The 22,450-nt window shown below is 43.3% G+C and overlaps 1 protein-coding gene across 4 annotated transcripts in view; it reads right to left on the reverse strand.

The window, feature by feature from the left end:
* Window positions 1-2,129: 2,129 nt before the first annotated feature.
* itfg2 (integrin alpha FG-GAP repeat containing 2) overlaps window positions 2,130-22,450 on the reverse strand; it is a 36,363-nt gene continuing 16,042 nt past the window's right edge. The window contains exons 7-12 of one of the 4 annotated variants that reach the window (XM_060914299.1): window positions 19,191-19,279; window positions 17,009-17,062; window positions 13,522-13,613; window positions 11,874-11,991; window positions 11,375-11,548; window positions 2,130-2,280 (exon numbers count right to left, since the gene is read on the reverse strand). In XM_060914299.1, the coding sequence (XP_060770282.1) occupies window positions 2,216-2,280; window positions 11,375-11,548; window positions 11,874-11,991; window positions 13,522-13,613; window positions 17,009-17,062; window positions 19,191-19,279 (592 nt within the window). In that variant the 3' untranslated portion in view covers window positions 2,130-2,215. Of the gene's footprint in view, window positions 2,281-11,374; window positions 11,549-11,873; window positions 11,992-13,521; window positions 13,614-17,008; window positions 17,063-19,184; window positions 19,280-22,450 lie in introns of all 4 variants that reach the window. The other 3 variants (XM_060914298.1, XM_060914300.1, XM_060914301.1) reach the window with 3 other exon arrangements.

The raw sequence follows: 22,450 nt of genomic DNA on the forward strand, positions 1-22,450 counted from the left end.
GTGCTCAAATCCAGCCAAACTGATTGGCCGGCATTTTATAATACAGATGGACAATGACCCAAAACATAAAGCCAAAGCAACCCAGGAGTTTATTAAAGCAAAGAAGTGGAATATTCTTGAATGGCCAAGTCAGTCACCTGATCTCAACCCAATTGAGCATGCATTTCACTTGTTAAAGACTAAACTTCAGACAGAAAGGCCCACAAACAAACAGCAACTGAAAACCGCTGCAGTAAAGGCCTGGCAGAGCATTAAAAAGGAGGAAACACAGCGTCTGGTGATGTCCATGAGTTCAAGACTTCAGGCAGTCATTGCCAACAAAGGGTTTTCAACCAAGTATTAGAAATGAACATTTTATTTACAATTATTTAATTTGTCCAATTACTTTTGAGCCCCTGAAATGAAGGGATTGTGTTTAAAAAATGCTTTAGTTCCTCACATTTTTATGCAATCATTTTGTTCAACCCACTGAATTAAAGCTGAAAGTCTGAACTTCAACTGCATCTGAATTGTTTTGTTCACAATTCATTGTGGTAATGTACAGAACCAAAATTAGAAAAATGTTGTCTCTGTCCAAATATTTATGGACCTAACTATCATTAAAAAGCTTATAATCTCTGCTTTCCAAATAAATTTCTCGTTAAGATCTGTTCAGTACTTTGGGAGTGACGGCAGGTTGAAATTAGTACAACAGAGTTGTTTTGCTTTGACGTCACTTGCAAGTCAAGGATACCCATGATGCATTGCGGTCACACTGAAAGAAAAAAAAAGTGTCTTGGGGTGAATGGATGGAGGGAGAACTACATTATAAACGGACATTCAAGTACAATTAAAAATAGTAAGAGAATAGAAAATAATCTAAAATAGAATAAGACATAAAATACAAGAATAAAAAAAAAGTGACAGTGCAGAGCGAGGAATTAATCAAAAGCCTCAAATTTGATTTAATAAAAGGCAGCGGCAAAGAAAGAAAGTAAGGATTCGGCCTGGATTTAAAAGAACTGAAAGGTGCAGCAGACACAAAGTACTTTGTATTTATTCATGTGGGAAATACAGTCAGTATAATATGGATTTATCAGAAAAATACTGTACACGCATGTAGTTATTATTTTGAAAACCAACCAGCCGACTGATTTGGCACGTTTTAATTGTGCGACAGTAATGACGTAAATAACGGCGCAGCGAAGTGTCCAAAAGTGTTTTTTCATTTTACCAATGAGCTCACTATATAGTCCTCTATATAGTAATTCCCTATATAGTGAATAGGGAGTAGTGAATGAGAGTGATTTTGGACATAGCATGTAACTTTTGTTTGTTGAAATCTCGTGCGGGCCTGTAGTTGGACAAAATGAAGCATGTTTTGTAGATGTGTCACGTTCGCCGCAGAAGTATCATTGGATTCAGACCATCTTGACACATTTTCAGGTAACTATTCTTCCGCGTCTGAGACTGTAGAGTTCTCAAATGCAGCTGCATAAAGTTACATTTAAATTTTGGGAGCCATGAGTTGACCGTGGGGCGGCACGGTGGTGTAGTGGTTAGCGCTGTCGCCTCACAGCAAGAAGGTCCGGGTTCGAGCCCCGTGGCCGGCGAGGGCCTTTCTGTGCGGAGTTTGCATGTTCTCCCCGTGTCCGCGTGGGTTTCCTCTGGGTGCTCCGGTTTCCCCCACAGTCCAAAGACATGCAGGTTAGGTTAACTGGTGACTCTAAATTGACCGTAGGTGTGAATGTGAATGGTTGTCTGTGTCTATGTGTCAGCCCTGTGATGACCTGGCGATTTGTCCAGGGTGTACCCCGCCTCTCGCCCGTAGTCAGCTGGGATAGGCTCCAGCTTGCCTGCGACCCTGGAGAAGGATAAAGCGGCTAGAGATAATGAGATGAGATGAGTTGACCGTGTTACAACGGGTTTCGTGTAATAGCGATCCGGATTATAACACTGCTCCACTGTACACCCATTCACATTTTCTTTATCCAATATTTTCTTTGGAAGCAAATAATTTGTTTGCATTTCAAATTGCATTTTAAAACACAACTCAAGACAATAACTTATATATATAAAAAACCCTGCCATGATGATTTTTTTTGTTCTAAATGAAACAGCACTTAAACAAATGAACACAAAGACTAAGGCAGGATTTGAAGACATTTATTCATAGTTCAATTAAACATTAAAACAAACAAACAAAAACATCTGACTTTTGTCTTTAAATCTCTCATTACTCTGGATCTCTGTACAGCACGTCTCCGACGAGTTTCCGAATGCCTTCTGCATCACTTGTGTCTGTTAGATACAAAAACAAAACGCATACGTCATGCAAATACGGATATACAGAACAGTGTGTGCACTAACTATTGTGTGCAGAGATTTTTTTAACGATGCTCGTTTGGAGAAACCGTGTTGAGAAAACGTTTTATAAATCAAAGTCTTTAAGATCTTACAGATTGTTAATCATAAAATCTTATACATGGTCATGTTGCCCATGTGTGTTACATGTAAATGAATACGTTCAAGCTCTTAAAGGACCCCTTGAACTGTCAAATAAAAATACATCCAGTTCATGAACAAAACCAAAAGTATTTAAATATTAGGCTCATTATTCAAATAGGGATTGATCAGAGTCCTAGAGCTTTGTTAAAGCTAGACTGCCTTTCAGATTTTTCAAGTGTAGGTCATAAAAATAATTCTCCCGACACGCAGTTATTTTTGTTTAGTGGACCGAAAGCTACTGAATTCGAAATCACAGACTTCTAATTTTATTAGTTTTTTTTAAAATAGGACAATTAATGAATTTAGAGCCATGTGGCCCTAAATTCTTCACTATTTTTGACCTAGTTCAAGATACTACATCATGCATGACGTGGTGGGCTTTCCCCGTTCGTACAAGGCATTATGGGATACAAATTTGAAACAGGAGAGAAAAATGGAGGACGTGGTTGTGCGAATGAAACGTGAAAGACCGACTACAGTAATGGAAAGCGAGAAGAAAATACATTATGTTGAGAAGGAAAGGAAACGCAGGACCAAACTAATAAATATCAGCGCTCAGCGAGCACCTCGGTGTGATCAGCTGTTCGTTTAGCGACAGAATTATGGAACTGTCAGTGCACGGTCAAGGTCAACCTGTGCATGCGCACATGGACTTCCTCTGTCTGCTTGACTGCCTGAAGCGAGCGATTTCATGCACATTATTTGCTCGGGAATCTTCTCAAATTAAATAACTTCCCAGCCACAGAATGGCCTGATATTTTGTGAGATATTACAGAAATAAACATGCATCACAATGATCAAATTTCAGAGGGAACTAAATTTCACCCATTTTATGAAATCGAAAGGCCGTCTAGCTTTAAATCAAACGTTCAGTCTACAGAACCTGATAAAAAGGTTGAAATCTGGCCAATAAATTAATTTACAATCCCTGTTATCTGTGAATTATAATCATCTTGTGGACTATAACTGGATTTAAAGATCTGATAAGTTGGTCTTTATTAGCAAACTAAACATTTGATGCTTTTCAAAAGAACCAATTTAGGGCTTTCATAGGAATGAGGGTGAATACTTATGCAACTGGTATTATGTCATATCTTTTCCCATTTTGTAAACCATAAAAAAAAAGAACAGATTTTCATCCAGCTTCGATATTATGCAGTTTTGTGTAGACTCATGACGAATAAACCCAGTCGTAATACTACAAAAAGAGGGGTGAAAACTTATGCACACCCCTGTATGTAGTATACGGTAAAACTACAAAAAACTGTTTTTGCTTGAACTACAGTCTGTTCATCTGTTTTGATCTTTAGTCGTCTATGCAAATGCTGATAAAATTAACACATTTAACAGGAATCGATACGTTATTAGTCACTAAACTGATTTAAAAAAAATTTTTTTTTTTAGTTCAAACCACTTGACATTGGACCGAGTGTAACATGAGTCATCGCTTGAACCAGGGGTTCTCAACCTTTTTCTACTTTCATTCATACTTGTAACAAGTCGGGGCCCATTAAAAAAGATCCCCAATTATTTTGGCTCATCTATTCTATTAGTAAAGTGTATTAATGGGACGCGACATCACTCCCTGTTACAGATGGGAGTCCAGGAATTAAATAAATGCAATAAAAACAAACTGTTTTTAATTGTAGGTGTTGTATTTAAAACTGTACGGCTGTACCAGAAGCCAACATAAAACCCTGCATGCAGGGCATTCTCACTCAAAAAGGATTAATGATCCAAAAGTGGAGTCTGGTCCATTAACACAAGAACTTATTGCCATGTTTGTGTTCAGCAAACAAGCAAGTTATTAAAACCAAGATGTTCACTCAAAAGAAATGGATATAGAAACCACTCAATGGGATTAGATCCTTATACGCTAACAAAGAAGGATTTTTCCGATGAAAGAAAAATTTCCGAGCTAAATTTGACATTAGTAGAATAAATTTTTATCCTATTGTAACTGTAACTAAATACAAAGACAATAGTTATGCATAGGGGAGAGCGGGGTAAGATGAGCCAGGGGGTAAGATGAGCCACCCCCTGTTTCTAAGAAACAGTACACAAATGTGACCATGTGACCACATTCAAAGGGGGGCGGGACCATTTACTTACACTTGTGGAGAGGAGCACCACATGTCAAACTAGGTGAGGGAGATATTTATAAAAATGTGTTTTTGTGCTTTCTAAGTCAATTCCATGTTTGTCCACAGTGAAGATAATTTAGAGAAGACAAAAGTAGAATAATATTTAGACACATTAGGGTTAAGTTAGTGGCTTTCTAAGCTATGATATGAATGCTAATAAAAATAATTTTGATTAGCCTAATCCCCTTTATTAGCATTTTTCTACAAAATGGTGGCCACGGGGTAAGATGAGCCATTAGATGTGGGGCAAGTTGAGCCACTGGCTCAACTTACCCCATTGGTGGCTGAGCTTACCCAATATGGATGACACTTAAGTTTTCACATTTACTGGTCATATATGACAACAACATATGACATCAGATGAGGAAGACCAGTTGTTAGATGTGGGGGATTATGTTGTGGCAAAATTCACAGGGAAGAAGAAAGTGCATTTCTTCATTGGCCAGATAATCAAATTGGATGTCTTCGAAATAGAGGCAAGATTTCTCAAAAGAAGCTGGTCATGCCATGGCTCTGCAAGAAAGCCAACCTTTGTCTTCAAAGAGAAAGATAAGGCTGTCCTGTCAAGACAGGATATTGTGAAAAAATTGCCCCGCCCCTTTACTGTTGGGGGGACAGCACGGAGGGAGAGGCAAATGGTGTTCCCTTGCAATTTGAACGCTTGGAACATTGAATAATGATGAAATTATTATGGATGGAATGATTGCTGCATGTTTTAGCAATGTTTTAACCTACTGAAAGAAATAAGATTTTTTGGCACTGTTCTACTGTTTTAGTAATTTCTATAATATAGTACATCTCTCATTCCCTCTCTAACCATCCCTCTTTCTATCTATCTATGCATATCTCTCTCTCTATCCATCTATCTATCCCTCCCTATCCCATCTCGCTCTATCACCTCTCTTCATCTCCCCTTCTCTATGCAACGGCCCTATCCCCCACTTGATTGACTTGACTTGATTCACTGATTGCATTTCTAATAATAAAAGTTGTTTACTTTGTTAACCTAACATGTTTTGTGTTGGCTCAATTTACCCCACACAGTGGCTCATCTTACCCCGTGCATGGGGTAAGTTGAGCCACTTGACATTTTTTTTTTCAAGAGGTAATATCACTCTAACCATAAGAGCTTATCAATTATTTTTTGCTCAGATAGTAACAGTACACTTTGAAATTTGGTATGATGTGTAGACTGGAAGCAAAAATGGCTTTAACATGTAGTTATGATGAAAAATGTAAAAAGTGGCTCATCTTACCCCGCTCTCCCCTACTATTAATTAACTTAATGTGAAGATAATTAACAGATAATCAATGCATTTAAGGTGTTTTTTTTTTTAGATTGTGTATTTTTGTATTCATAATTATTTGTATCTGTACACGCACGACCCCACCAGCTCTGCTGATCGACTTATCGTGTTTAAATAAAGTTATTTCACTCATTCGTTATGAGTTGGGAAATTATCCATCCGTTGAGTTCCCCGACATCTCGAATTACCTGGTGCTGCGGACATCGTTCTACACAGACGAAAACCTGGAAGAGCACAGAGGAGCACAACTTTTTATATGTGGCTGGGTTAAAGATCTGAGGATCAGGACACTACAAGATAAATCCTGTATTGTTTTTGCCCGGGGGCGGCACGGTGGTGTAGTGGTTAGCGCTGTCGCCTCACAGCAAGAAGGTCCTGGGTTCGAGCCCCGTGGCCGGCGAGGGCCTTTCTGTGTAGAGTTTGCATGTTCTCCCCGTGTCCGTGTGGGTTTCCTCCAGGTGCTCCGGTTTCCCCCACAGTCCAAAGACATGCAGGTTAGGTTAACTGGTGACTCTAAATTGAGCGTAGGTGTGAATGTGAGTGTGAATGGTTGTCTGTGTCTATGTGTCAGCCCTGTGATGACCTGGCGACTTGTCCAGGGTGTACCCCGCCTTTCGCCCGTAGTCAGCTGGGATAGGCTCCAGCTTGCCTGCGACCCTGTAGAAGGATAAAGCGGCTACAGATAATGTGATGTGATGTGTGTTTTTGCCCGGATAAGGAGGAGTTTCTGGGCTTTTTGTACGCGTCTTTGCAATGGTTGCTAGGATGCTAGAAGTTTTAGTATCGGGTGTAAACAAACCACAGCTGTTCGATTCTCAATCCTCCCTGTTCTTCTCTTCCAGCAGGCATCACAGAGCCATAGAATTTACCCACAAACAGATTTATTTATTCTGTCCACTGCACGTGCATGCTCTCTGTGTGTGTGTGTGTGTGTGTGTGCACGCGTGAGGGTTAAATGCAAAGGAGGAACGTGACAATAATAAAGGCTTGTTCTTAATTTACTCACAAATGTATTTATTCCAGGCGGCACGGTGGTGTAGTGGTTAGCGCTGTTGCCTCACAGCAAGAAGGTCCGGGTTCGAGCCCCGTGGCCGGCGAGGGCCTTTCTGTGTGGAGTTTGCATGTTCTCCCCGTGTCCACGTGGGTTTCCTCCGGATGCTCCGGTTTCCCCCACAGTCCAAAGACATGCAGGGTTAACTGGTGACTCTAATGCCACTTTTCCACTACAAACGCGGCTGAGTCGGGCTGAGCCGTGCCGTGCTGAGTCGAGCTGAGTGGGGCTGTTGGAGTTGCATTTCGACTACAACCGCGCTGAAGCGTGCTGGCTGGAAGTGGGTGGACACATTGGGTGGAGTTACCGAAAGTGGGTGGACGTCACGTGATGTCGTTAGGCGGCGCAAACAGTGACATCAGTGATCTTTTAAGTGGTAGTCTCACAACCTGGAGAGTAAACAATAAACATGGAGGACATGGAGTCGTTAGTGTTGCTGGTCTTGGTTCTGTGGCTTGTTGTCACCGACAACACCAACAGATACTGGCAAGAGCGTATAGATGAGGCGAGGCGCATAAGGCTTCAGAAATTCTCGTAATTCTTCTTCTTCCGGGTTTACGGTGTTTACAGATCCCAGCGTGCTCGCGGGGCGTGTGTGGGCATGTGAGGACACGCCTCCTCACCAATCAGTGCACAGGGGAGTGTCTGCTCACGCCACCAGCCTCACTCAGCTCGGTTTGGCTCGCTTCAGCCCCACTCCAAAACCGTGCGAGTTTTGGGGGCTAAGCAGGGCTGAAGCGAGCTGAGTCGTGCTGTTTTGAGGTAGTCGAAACGCGAGCCGTGTCGGGGTGAAGTGAGCTGAAGCAAGCTGAAAAAGGGTAGTGGAAAAGGGCCATAAATTGACCGTCGGTGTGAATGTGAGTGTGAATGGTTGTCTGTGTCTATGTGTCAGCCCTGTGATGACCTGGCGACTTGTCCAGGGTGTACCCCGCCTTTCGCCCGTAGTCAGCTGGGATAGGCTCCAGCTTGCCTGCGACCCTGTAGAACAGGATAAAGCAGCTACAGATGATGAGATGAGATGTATTTATTCCACTTGAAAGGTGTACATCAAACCAGCTACTGGATTTGGGACACTACAACATCCTAAACTATTTAGTATTTGGCTTCAAACTTGAATAAATTTTGCAGCCCACTAGATGGTGCTTCGTGGCCCACAGCCCAGTGGTTGAGAAACAGTGACTTAAACTAAGTCCGACCCCCAGCTTTAGGTCCAAATCGACTTTATTAACAGATCTAGTTTATTTATTTATTTAAAGTTATTGATGTTTGGATTAAACGCACTGAATTCAAGTGAGCAATCAAACAGACTAAGAACTAGAAGTACTGAATAATCCTGTAAATATAATAACACTGATAACAAATGGATGCCTTACATTACATTACAGGCATTTAGCAAACACTCTTATCCAGAGCGACGTACAACATACCCAGAGCAGCCTGGGGAGCAGTTGGGGGTTAGGTGCCTTGCTCTTCAAGGGCACTTCAGCTATTCCTGCTGGTCCAGGGAATTGAACTAGCAACGTTTTGGTCCCAAAGCTGCTTCTCTAACTTTTAGGCTACGGCTTCCCCATGTCATCTTTTACCACTTTGTTTTCCTCAAAAAAAAAAAAAGTCAAAAGCTCACTGGTTATCCTTCATAGACGCTATTTTGAGAACCACTGGCTCATAGAATTGTGCTTTTGAAGCAGTATCTGTGCTCCATGACAGAAAAGTCTCAAACTGTCAAACATGTCAGGATGCTGTTCTTTAACTTTTACCCAACAGCATGAAAACAAACAAGGGCAGCACGGTGGTGTAGTGGTTAGCGCTGTCGCCTCACAGGAAGAAGGTCCGGGTTCGAGCCCTGTTGCCGGTGAGGGCCTTTCTGTGCAGAGTTTGCATGTTCTCCCCGTGTCCGCGTGGGTTTCCTCCGGGTGCTCCGGTTTCCCCCACAGTCCAAAGACATGCAGGTTAGGTTAACTGGTGACTCTAAATTGAGCGTAGGTGTGAATGTGAGTGTGAATGGTTGTCTGTGTCTATGTGTCAGCCCTGTGATGACCTGGCGACTTGTCCAGGGTGTACCCCGCCTTTCGCCCGTAGTCAGCTGGGATAGGCTCCAGCTTGCCTGCGACCCTGTAGAACAGGATAAAGCAGCTAAAGATAATGAGATGAGATGAAAACAAACAAGCAAACGACAGACTTTTCCAGTACTCCGTGTGGGTGTGTACAGTGTATATGTGTTGGAGTGAACTCTAAACCCAGTACCTAATGTAAGAAACCATAAGTCTTAATAGTTTATAAAAGTTACATCATTAATATCACCGGAAGCTTTCCTCTTTACAGTATTGTACTGTATAAACCTCAAAATGTGGCTCTGCGTTAAAGTGCCTTAAAACAGTAATGTCACAAGTATGACATTAAGACTGTTTTCTCAGACGGCTAAGGTGGATTCTGTATTCTTAAATAAAGCTTCGAGACCCTTCACATTTAAAGCTGAGAGCTCTGAAAGGTTTGTTCGTCTTTAATTTATAATGGCTGCCTGAAAACGAAACGCCACCACACTTGCAAAATAGACCATTCATTTGAATGGAGGAGATCCGGTATACGAAAATGGGATCTGCTTTTGGAAGTGCAGGCCAACAGAAATCAAGAGCTTTTTCTGCAAGACTCAACATGGAGGAACGTGTCATGCAATGGATAACGTACACAGAGCTGGATGTTATCATGAAATAAACCCTGACAGCATGATGCAGGACCCTGAAGTGAAGCAGATGAATCTCGAATCACCTGTAAAGAGTTTATTTTCACGAAAATGACGGACTACATGTTATCACACTTAGGAATATTATAGATATGGATACTTACTAAAGAAATCAATTGTTTGACACAAAATAGTGATTTAAACATGATTTTATTGCTTCCATAGTTGTGTGATCCATAGCAACGGTTTGTTGTAATCGACCAATCAGAATCAGGTATTCAAATGAGCCATGGAATAATTAAATAATATTGGCTGACGTCGAGAGGTATATCAGATATAATCCACTCAGCTAGCGTGATACTGACCGAGTCGAAGACGAATAGCTGAATGGAATATATCTGATGATATACCATGAAAAAAGCCAGCCAATATTATTATTATTATACATACGCATTTGATGGAACAATTGTAGATTTTACAAAAAATAAATTTTTGGAATGTATTGCAGGTCTGAAATTGAGGAATGGATGTACTGTATATTAACAAATGAACTGAAGTTGACCAGAGAAAAAATACGAAATATCTTGGGTTAATTCGCTTATCTCATCTCATTATCTGTAGCTGCTTTATCCTGTTCTACAGGGTTGCAGGCAAGCTGGAGCCTATCCCAGCTGACTACGGGCGAAAGGCGGGGTACACCCTGGACAAGTCGCCAGGTCATCACAGGGCTGACACATAGACACAGACAACCATTCACACTCACATTCACACCTACGCTCAATTTAGAGTCACCAGTTAACCTAACCTGCATGTCTTTGGACTGTGGGGGAAACCGGAGCACCCGGAGGAAACCCACGCGGACACGGGGAGAACATGCAAACTCCACACAGAAAGGCCCTCGCCGGCCACGGGGCTCGAACCCGGACCTTCTTGCTGTGAGGCGACAGCGCTAACCACTACACCACCGTGCCGCCCCACTAATAAGCTCTAACAAGTTAATGGCACTTTCCCTACAAAATACACGTCAAAAGACTTCACCTAATCACCCGATTTTGACCGAGCTCCTTTAGTTTTAGCCACCTTTCCTCCTTTTATTAGCACCAAAACAATCAATGACAGAAATACACCAAACACCAGAATTTTTTTGCCCTTCCCTCCATTTATCTCTAAGCAAGCTGAGATGATTACACAGAGGTGTCACAGCAGGCTCCAAAATGTAATTATTATTATCATGAATGAAGTTCAGAACCTCCTGTACTTCAGCTATTTCTTCAGGCAAAGAAAACACGAGCGTTAATAGTTCATCCTTTTAGTCCATTTTTGCATGATGTAATTTCTGCATAAATTATGTGGTCTAGAACAGAAGCTTTTCTCTCTCTCACACACACACACATAAAAACCTATCTGGTGCAAACTGACACAAAGGGAGGTTTGTGAATTATTTTAAGAAATTTAACAAATGTACACATATGGTTAACGAGCGTAGTGATAAAATACAAGATTCGATTTGAGAATGACAATGACCAGCTTTGTCATCAACGGTGTATCGTTTTTGCTCTGAAAACCTGACTCTGACCTCCTTACTTATAAAACAGCACACACTTAATAAACAGCCTGGTTAATAGTTAATCAGGGAGATAATTATTTACTGAAATTAACATGGGCCATGTGATGTAGACACACACACATACACACACTTCCTCACCCACTCCCAGCTTGCGCAGCAGCTCTGTGTATTCTGGCCTCTCCTCTAGCACTCTCCCGAGGCTGGTGGGCTCCATGCACTCCAGCTCCACCCTCCAGTACACATAGATCTTGTGACTGAAGCTCACGTACACAAGACATGGAATGTTCCTGCCCTGCTTGCACGCATACAGTCCTGTAACAGTACACATCCACAGCCACTGTGTATAAATGAATCTTGTGTGCTTTACTGTTCCACTACAGTACTTGTCATTTGATGTGCAAAACAATTATGTAACCTCACTACAAGACGCACTCATCTTTGCCTAAGAACGTACTCCAGATGACAGAATAAAGGGCTTAGAAAGACAGACAAGGTGACAGTAATAATAAAGGAAAGGTGGCTATGAGGTTTTTCTAAAGCTCTTATACTGACACCTAGTGGTGACCCATATGGATTACAATAACGGCCTGCTATGCTCCATTCCAATTAACGCACACGAAGATAAACAGCACCATACCAGCGCAGAAAGCATTCACGTTCTCATCGAACTGGAATCGAACCACCATGCGATTATGGTCGATGATGTAAGTCTGGCCATCCCAGGCGCACGCCACCACCTCCTCTCTGCCATCACCCTAAGTAGGGGAGAGCGGGGTAAGATGAGCCACTTTTTACATTTTTCATCATAACTACATGTTAAAGCCATTTTTGCTTCCAGTCTACACATCATACCAAATTTCAAAGTGTACTGTTACTATCTGAGCAAAACATAATTGATAAGCTCTTATGGTTAGAGTGATATTACCTCTTGAAAAAAAAATGTCAAGTGGCTCAACTTACCCCATGCACGGGGTAAGATGAGCCACTGTGTGGGGTAAATTGAGCCAACACAAAACATGTTAGGTTAACAAAGTAAACAACTTTTATTATTAGAAATGCAATCAGTGAATCAAGTCAAGTCAATCAAGTGGGGGATAGGGCCGTTGCATAGAGAAGGGGAGATGAAGAGAGAGGTGATAGAACGAGATGGGATAGGGAGGGATAGATAGATGGATAGAGAGAGAGATATGCGTAGATAGATAGAAAGAGGGATGGTTAGAGAGGGAATGAGAGATATACTATATTATAGAAATTACTAAAACAGTAGAACAGTGCCAAAAAATCTTATTTCTTTCAGTAGGTTGAAACATTGCTAAAACATGCAGCAATCATTCCATCATTCATTTCATCATTATTCAATGTTCCAAGCGTTCAAATTGCAAGGGAACACCATTTGCCTCTCCCTCCGTGCTGTCTCCCCAACAGTAAAGGGGCGGGGCAATTTTTTCACAATATCCTGTCTTGACAGGACAGCCTCATCTTTCTCTTTGAAGACAAAGGTTGGCTTTCTTGCAGAGCCATGGCATGACCGGCTTCTTTTGAGAAATCTTGCCTCTATTTCGAAGACATCCAATTTGATTATCTGGCCAATGAAGAAATGCACTTTCTTCTTCCCCGTGAATTTTGCCACAACATAATCCCCCACATCTAACAACTGGTCTTCCTCATCTGATGTCATATATATATGTTGTTGTCATATATGACCAGTAAATGTGAAAACTTAAGTGTCATCCATATTGGGTAAGCTCAGCCACCAATGGGGTAAGTTGAGCCAGTGGCTCAACTTGCCCCACATCTAATGGCTCATCTTACCCCGTGGCCACCATTTTGTAGAAAAATGCTAATAAAGGGGATTAGGCTAATCAAAATTATTTTTATTAGCATTCATATCATAGCTTAGAAAGCCACTAACTTAACCCTAATGTGTCTAAATATTATTCTACTTTTGTCTTCTCTAAATCATCTTCACTGTGGACAAACATGGAATTGACTTAGAAAGCACAAAAACACATTTTTATAAATATCTCCCTCACCTAGTTTGACATGTGGTGCTCCTCTCCACAAGTGTAAGTAAATGGTCCCGCCCCCCTTTGAATGTGGTCACATTTGTTTACTGTTTCTTAGAAACAGGGGGTGGCTCATCTTACCCCCTGGCTCATCTTACCCCGCTCTCCCCTACACATCCACATTCATAAATTCTCACACAGTTCAGGCACTTAACTGTCACTTTTAGCACAAACTAACATTATTCACTTTAATAGCCTGTATTACACCAGCCTACTGACCGTGACATCCAGTTTCTGCAGTGCGAAGAGCTGATGATCCACCTGCACCGACCACAGGAGCTGCTCAGAGCTGTCCATAAGCTTCAGGGTACCTGCACCAATAACACAAACATTACATCAGTCATCCTCAGTTCTAAACCCATAAAGGACTCTCAATATATATATGTTTAATATATTTTTCCAAATGAATACAAAAACACATTTTAGGTTAGAAATAAGCCACAGACTGAGTGTCTTGTTTTGTCACATTACAAGCTGGAATTAAAATGGATTTTTGGAGGGTTAGCACCATTTGATTTACACAACATGCTTACCACTTTAAAGGTGCAAACTGTTTTTTTTTTGTGACACAAACAATAATTAAGATGAAAAAACAGAAATCTGGAGTGTGCATAAGTATTCATCCCCTTTCGTATGAGACCCCTAAATAAGAGCTGCTCCAACCAATTCACTTCAACTCATCTCATTACCTCTAGCCGCTTTATCCTGTTCTACAGGGTCGCGGGCAAGCTGGAGCCTATCCCAGCTGACTACGAGTGAAAGGCGGGGTACACCCTGGACAAGTCGCCAGGTCATCACAGGGCTGACACATAGACACAGACAACCATTCACACTCACATTCACACCTACGCTCAATTTAGAGTCACCAGTTAACCTAACCTGCATGTCTTTGGACTGTGGGGGAAACCGGAGCACCCGGAGGAAACCCACGCGGACACGGGGAGAACATGCAAACTCCACACAGAAAGGCCCTCGCCGGCCCCGGGGCTCGAACCCAGGACCTTCTTGCTGTGAGGCGACAGCGCTAACCACTACACCACCGTGCCGCCCCCAATTCACTTCATAAGTCACATAATTAGTTGATTACAATCCACCTGTGTGCAATCAAAGTGTCACATGATGTCTGGATAAATCAACCTGTTCTGGAAGGACCCTGACTCTGCTACACTACTAAGCAAGCAACATAAAAACCAAGGAGCCTCCAAACAGGTCCGAGACAAAGTTGTGGAGAAGTATAGATCAGGGTTGGGTTATAAAAAAATATCCCAAACTCTGAATGTCCCAGGGAGCACCATTAAATCCATTATAGCAAAATGGAAAGAATATGGCACCACTACAAACCTGACAAGAGAAAGCCGCCCACCAAAACTCTCAGACCGGGCAAGGAGGGGATTAATCAGAGATGCAACAAAGACACCAAAGATAACACTGAAGGAGCTGCAAAGATCCACAATGGAGATGAGAGTATCTGTCCATAGGACCACTTTAAGCCGTACACTCCACAGAGCAGGACTTCATGGAAAAGTGGCGAGAAAAAAGCCATTGCTTAAGAAAACACGTTTGGAGTTTGCCCAACAGCATGTGGCAGACTCTCCAAACACATGGAAGATGATTCTCTGGTCAGATGAGACTAAAATTGAACTTTTTGCCCATCGTGGGAAACGCCATGTGTGGCGCAAACCCAACACCCTGAGAACACCATTCCTACAGTGAAGCATGGTGGTGGCAGCATCATGCTGTGGGGATGTTTTTCATCTGCAGGGACAGGAAAGCTGGTCAGGACTGAAGGAAAGAGGGAGGGCACTAAATACAGGGCAATTCTGGAGGAAAACCTGTTTGAGTCAGCCAGAGGTTTGAGACTGGGACGAAGGTTCGCTTTGCAGCAGGACAATGACCCTAAACATACTGCTAAAGCTACACTGGAGTGGTTTAAAGGGAAACATTAAAATGTCTTGGAATGGCCTAGTCCAGGGGTGGGCAATTATTTTTTTCCATGGGGCCACATGAGAAACAGAAAATTTTGTGGAGGGCCAGACCAAAAGGCTGAACTAAATTCTGCATGATATTAATTGTATTTCTTTATATAAAGCAGTAAATAACATTGTTTTTACAAGCTGCTAAGACTGGTAAGAGTATGGAAAAAACAAGGTTGCCTTACAAAAAATGTCATTTATTCAATCAAATTTCCCAAAACAATCATTAACAAAATGTGAACTTTGTACCATTTTTTTTCAGTCACATTCACCCCAAAACACAATAAAGACATCACAATATTGTCTTTCTACTCCAAATATCAAGCAAGATACATCATATTATAATAATGATGCCCACATTTGTAGTCTAATCACCTCATTTGGTGTTTGAACACGGCGATCTGCTCTCCGCAAACTAAACACACGGCTTTATCTTTGACTTCAGTAAATAAATACTTAGCAGTCCATGTTTTGTTTTGTTGAGGCGGCACGGTGGTGTAGTGGTTAGCGCTGTCGCCTCACAGCAAGAAGGTCCTGGGTTCGAGCCCCGGGGCCGGCGAGGGCCTTTCTGTGCGGAGTTTGCATGTTCTCCCCGTGTCCGCGTGGGTTTCCTCCGGGTGCTCCGGTTTCCCCCACAGTCCAAAGACATGCAGGTTAGGTTAACTGGTGACTCTAAATTGAGCGTAGGTGTGAATGAGAGTGTGAATGGTTGTCTGTGTCTATGTGTCAGCCCTGTGATGACCTGGCGACTTGTCCAGGGTGTACCCCGCCTTTCGCCCGTAGTCAGCTGGGATAGGCTCCAGCTTGCCTGCGACCCTGTAGAAGGATAAAGCGGCTAGAGATAATGAGATGAGATGAGATGTTTTGTTGAAAGCCCTGCATTCGGCATCTACCTTTCTTCTTTCTGCGGACATTTTGGGGGCTAAAGTCTTCTTGTGACCTGCTCGCAACAACGTCGATTCAGTGTAGGTATCAGATCTACAGATCGGCTCGGGCTCTGGCGCCTGCTGGTGATGTCACACTATGTGATTGGCTGGATCGTTTGAAGGATGACGTACAAGTTTGTGGTTGGTCTGGACAAATTACAGAAGTAGTTATCGCGGGATTAGGTTTCGTGGGATTTCATGTCGCGTGCATTGCGTTTTTGTTGAACACAACTTCAAAATAAAAGCAATGCACATTCAGTCCATGCATGAGGTAAAATTAGAAAATACGTTTATTTTGTAATTTTTAATTAACCTTACGCGGGCCGGTCAGAATGAACCAAAGGGCCGGATGCCTAGTCAAAGCCCAGACCTCAATCCAATTGAGAATCTGTGGCATAACTTGAAGATTGCTGTACACCAACACAACCCATCTAACTTGAAGGAGTTGGAGCAGTTTTGCCTTGAGGAATGGGCAAAACTCCCAGTGGCTAGATGTGCTAAGCTAATAGAGACATACGCCAAGAGACTTGCAGCTGTAACTGCAGCTTTTTCATCTTAATTATTGTTCATGTCACAAAACAAAAACAATTTGCACCTTTAAATTGGTCAGCATGTTGTGTAAATCAAATGGTGCTAACCCTCCAAAAATCCATTTTAATTCCAGCTTGTAATGCGACAAAACAGGACAAACACCAAGGGGGATGAATACTTTTGCAAGACACTGTAGGTCAGTTTAGATACCGAGTTACCACCAAACTGTCAAAAAATATTTTTATATCATCTGTACATAATGTCCAAGTTGCTTACCATCTAAAGTGCAAAGAGCAAATAATCCTCCTTTCGAGTCGTCCTCCTTTGACCCTACATAAAACAATAGAGCATGTTTCACCTCCGATCGCATCTTGTGTTAAACTTTTTATTTGTTATACTGTTAAATGATCTTGATCTTTTGACTACGCTGCCTCCGGTTCACATTACGTAAAGCATTTGGACACATTTATTGGTCCTCTTTATTAGGAATGCCTGTACACTTGAACATTCATGCAATTAGCCAATCATGTGGCAGCAGCGCACTGCATAAAATCATACAGATGCAGATCAGGAGCTTTGGTTTGTGTTCACATCAAACATCACAATAATCTCAGTGACTCTGAACATGGCATGGGTGTTGGTACCAGTTTGAATATTTCAGAAACTGTTCTGCTCCTGGGATTTTCACACCTACAACAATCTCTAGAATTTACACAGAATGATATACAAAAAAAAACATCCAGTGATAGCAAGAGGTAACACGCTGTTGATGAAAGGTCTGAAGAAAACCCCAGATTGGTTCGAGTTGACAGAAAGGCCAACTCAAATAATCACTCTTTACAGCCATGGTGAGCAGAAAAGCAACACGTCTAAATGTGAACAAGCTACAAATGCATCGGATTCCACACCTGTAAACCAAGAACAGAACGCAGACTTCCACATGTGCCGTCTCAGAAGACTTCTGGGCATCACCTGGCAGGACTGTGTCACCAACACCAATGTCCTGGCCAAGGCAGGGATGCCCAGCATGTTTGCCATGCTGACCCAGAGACGCCTGCACTGGCTAGGCCACGTCAGCCGCATGGACGATGGCCGCATCCCAAAGGACGTGCTGTATGGTGAGCTGGCTACAGGCTCCAGACCCACAGGACGACCCGCACTACGCTACAAGGACGTGTGCAAGCGCAACCTGAGGGCAGGCGGCTTCAACCCTACAGACCTGGAGACGGCGGCCTCAGACCGCGACGGCTGGCGGTCCTGGCCAAGGCAGGGATGCCCAGCATGTTTGCCATGCTAACCCAGAGACGCCTGCACTGGCTAGGCCACGTCAGCCGCATGGACGACGGCCGCATCCCAAAGGACGTGCTGTATGGTGAGCTGGCTACAGGCTCCAGACCCACAGGACGACCCGCACTACGCTACAAGGACGTGTGCAAGCGCAACCTGAGGGCAGGCGGCTTCAACCCTACAGACCTGGAGACGGCGGCCTCAGACCGCGACGGCTGGCGGTCCTGGCCAAGGCAGGGATGCCCAGCATGTTTGCCATGCTAACCCAGAGACGCCTGCACTGGCTAGGCCACGTCAGCCGCATGGACGACGGCCGCATCCCAAAGGACGTGGTGTATGGTGAGCTGGCTACAGGCTACAGACCCACAGGACGACCCGCACTACGCTACAAGGACATGGGCAAGCGCGACCTGCGGGCAGGCGGCTTCAACCCTACAGACCTGGAGACGGCGGCCTCAGACCGCGACGGCTGGCGGTCCACCACCAAGGCCGTCGTTGGGGAAGCCGAGGAAAGGAGAGGGACCCAGTGGGGGGAGAGGAGGCTCCGACGACAGCAGAGACTGCAGTCAGCACCAACAGACACCCGACCAAGCAACTTCACCTCCAGCAACTGTAGCAGACCGTGCGGCTCACGCATCGGCCTATACAGTCATACTAGGCGCTGCAACTCGATAACTGATGGATGACCCCTGGTGCAGATCACCATGATCTTTCGAGATGGAAGGAGCCAACAACAACAAACCAAGAACAGGATTCTGAGGTGACAGTAGGGACAGGCTCAGAGAAAAATGTCATCTGGTGTTTGTTTGTTTTTTTAAACTAATCTCCACTTCTGGTGAGCCTGAGCCCTCTTGAGCCTATCCGTAAAATTCCCAGGAGGGTCAGTCGTTTCTGAAATAGTCAACCCAGCAACCAGAACATGGTCAAAGTCCCTGAGATCACATTTTATTCCACATTGTAATGGTTGATATTTAAATTAACTGAAGCTCTTTACGTACTTGATCCTGCCTGATTGATTGTATTATTCTGCTACGCTGTGATTGGCTGATTGGATAATTGCCTGTGAGCAGCATACAGTTGTAGCCTATATGCATGTGTGTATTACTGTTTGTTGATACACATGTATAAATTTATCCGAGTGTGTGTGTGTACGTCCATGCAATACCCCTACTGATGCTGCCGATCAGATGGGTTGACACGTTCTTGTTATGAATGCGGCCGCTGTTCTTCATCTGACCAATGTCTCTGGAAGGCCTTTCTCTGTAGCAGGAGTAACAAAAACATGAACACAGTCATCTCATCTCTTTTCTACTTTCTTAGGAACATCATGTCATGTACCAACCAGCAACATCAATAACTATGACCATACCTACACTTGAATTTAGTTCCAGTCTGGAGCAGTCACACCACAACTATAATCCCGAATACAATATCACTTGGTCCTGCCACTCAGGTAAATAAATGCATGCAACTTAGGAATAGTCATGGAAGTTTTTTCCCCTGAAGTAGTAGCACATTATTCCGGGTCATACTGTACAGCTTGGACTTCAAAACAACCCATGCACATCCTCCAAAATACGCATAGGTCACAGACTACGGAAATATAATAAATAAGGATACAAAATACGCCATGGTTACGGATTTTAATAAGGATGCTAATGATTTACAGATTGGTCACGGATGTTTCGGTATATTACAGATTGGTTACCGATTTCATACGGATCATGGTGCATCACGGATAAAAAAATAAATAAATTATAAAACAATTAAATGTTTGGACTGCTTTTGTTCATAATTAAAATACCTTACCTGTGTTTATATGTTTATTAATTTACTATTGATATTTCACGGAAAATCTCACATAACCATGAATAAAAGATCCGTGCTTATATATTTTACACACATACGCGCACAGATAGTCAAGCCCGAAATTATTCACACCCCTGGCAAATTTTGCCTTAAAGTTACTTTTATTTAACCAGCAAGTTTTTTTTTGACTGGAAACGACACAGGCGTCTCCCAAAATAAGACGATGTACAAGAGGCATCATTGTGGAAAAATTATTTCTTCGCTTTTATTTACATTTGAACAAAAAGTGGCATGTCCAAAATTATTCATACCCTTTGCAAACCGTCACAGTCTATGGGAAAATCCAAAAGTTCTATACCATTCCAAATAGTCCAATCTGTTCTAAAGCATCCTAATTACCCTGATTAATTGGGAACAGCTGTTTTAATCAACTCAACAGGTTAAAAACAGCAGCTCTCTGCAGTTGGTTTGTGGACAGTCATGGCGAAGACAAAGGAGCTCACCGAGGACCTGCGGCCGCGCATTGTGGCTGCTCACCAGTCAGGAAAGGGCTACAAGGATGTATCTAAAGGTTTTCAAGTTCCAGTGGCTACAGCACAAAGTATTATTAAAAAATACAAGACGTTCCGCACTGTGGAAAATCTCAGAGGACGTGGTCGGAAGCCAAAAGGGACACCTGTGCTGGCCAGGAGGATAGGGAGAGAGGTGAAAAAGAAGCCAAGGATCACCACCAAGGCCATCCTGGTGAATCTGGGCTCTGCTGGTGGCAAGATCTCAAGGCAGACAGTCCAATGGAAACTGCACACTGCTGGGTTCCACGGACGCAGACCAAGGAGGACGCCACTTCTCCAGATAAGGCACACAAAAGCCTGCTTGGCCTTTGCAAATGCTCATCTGGACAAAGACGACGACTTCTGGTCTTCTGTTTTATGGTCAGATGAAACAAAAATTGAGTTGTTTGGCCACAATGATGTGTCCTTCATTTGGCGTAAAAAAGGAGAAGCCTTCAACCCTAAGAACACCATCCCCACTGTCAAACATGGTGGTGGGAACCGAATGCTTTGTGGGGTGTTTTTCAGCCACTGGACCAGGGAACCTAATCACAGTAAACGGCACCATGAGAAAAGAGCAGAACATCGGGATACTCAACAACAACAGGTGGTCTGCAGAGAAACTTGGCCTTGGGCACCAGTGGACATTTCGGCATGACAACGACCCAAAACACAGCAAAAATGGTGAAGAAATGGTTAGCGGACAAAAACATGAACGTTTTGCAGTGGCCCAGCCAGAGTCGTGACTTAAATCCAATTGAGAATCTGTGGAGGGAGCTAAAGATCAGGGCGATGGCAAGGAGACCCTCCAACCTGAAAGAGTTGGAGCTCATCGCTAAAGATGAATGGGCAAAAATACCAGTGGAGACATGCAAAAAGCTGGTCAGCAATTATAGGAAGCGTTTGATTGCTGTAATAGCCAATAAAGGCTTTTCTATTGATTATTGAGAAGGGTATGAATAATTTTGGACATGCCACTTTTTGTTCAAATGTAAATAAAAGCTGAGAAATATTTTTTCCCCCACAATGATGCCTCTTGGACATCGTCTTATCTTCTGGGAGACGCCGGTGTCATTTCCAATCAAGAAAAAACTTCTTTAAGTCAAAAAATTTTATTTATATATATATATATATATATATATATATATATATATATATACATATATATACACACACACACACACACTTATATATATATATATATATATATATATATATATATATATATATATATATATATATATATATATATATCGTCTTCTTCCGCTTATCCGGGACCGGGTCGCGGAGGCAGCAGTCTAAGCATGGAAGCCCAAACTTCCCTTTCCCCAGACACCTCGGCCAGCTCCTCAGGAAGAACACCGAGGCGTTCCCAGGCCAGCCGAGAGACATAGTCCCTCCAGCATGTCCTGGGTCTTCCCCGGGGCCTCCTCCCGGGGGGACATGCCTGGAACACCTCCCCAGGGAGGTGTCCAGGAGGCATCCGAAAAAGATGCCTGAGCCACCTCAGCTGATTCCTCTCGATGTGGAGGAGCAGCGGCTCTACTCCGAGCTCCTCCCGAGTGACTGTGCTTCTCACCCTAAGGGAGCGCCCAGCTACCCTGTGAAGGAAACTCATTTCGGCCGCTTGTATCCTGTTCTTTCGGTCATTACCCAAAGCTCATGACCATAGGTGAGAGTTGGAACATAGATCGACCGGTAAATTGAGAGCTTCGCCTTTTGGCTCAGCTCCTTCTTCACCACGACGGACCGGTAAAGCGACCGCATCACTGCGGAGGCTGCACCGATCCGCCTGTCGATCTCACGCTCCATCCTTCCCTCACTTGTGAACAAGATCCCGAGATACTTAAACTCCTCCACTTGAGGCAGGACTTCTCCACCAACCTGGAGAGGGCAAGCCACCCTTTTCCGGTCGAGAACCATGGCCTTGGAGGTGCTGATTCTCATCCCAGCTGCTTCACACTCGACTGCAAACCGCCCCAGTGCATGCTGAAGGTCCTGGTTTGAAGAAGCCAACAGGACAACATCATCTGCAAAAAGCAGAGATGAAATCCTGTGGTTCCCAAACAGG

The sequence above is a fragment of the Neoarius graeffei genome, chromosome 2 (assembly GCF_027579695.1).
Source record: "Neoarius graeffei isolate fNeoGra1 chromosome 2, fNeoGra1.pri, whole genome shotgun sequence".
NCBI lineage: Eukaryota > Metazoa > Chordata > Actinopteri > Siluriformes > Ariidae > Neoarius > Neoarius graeffei.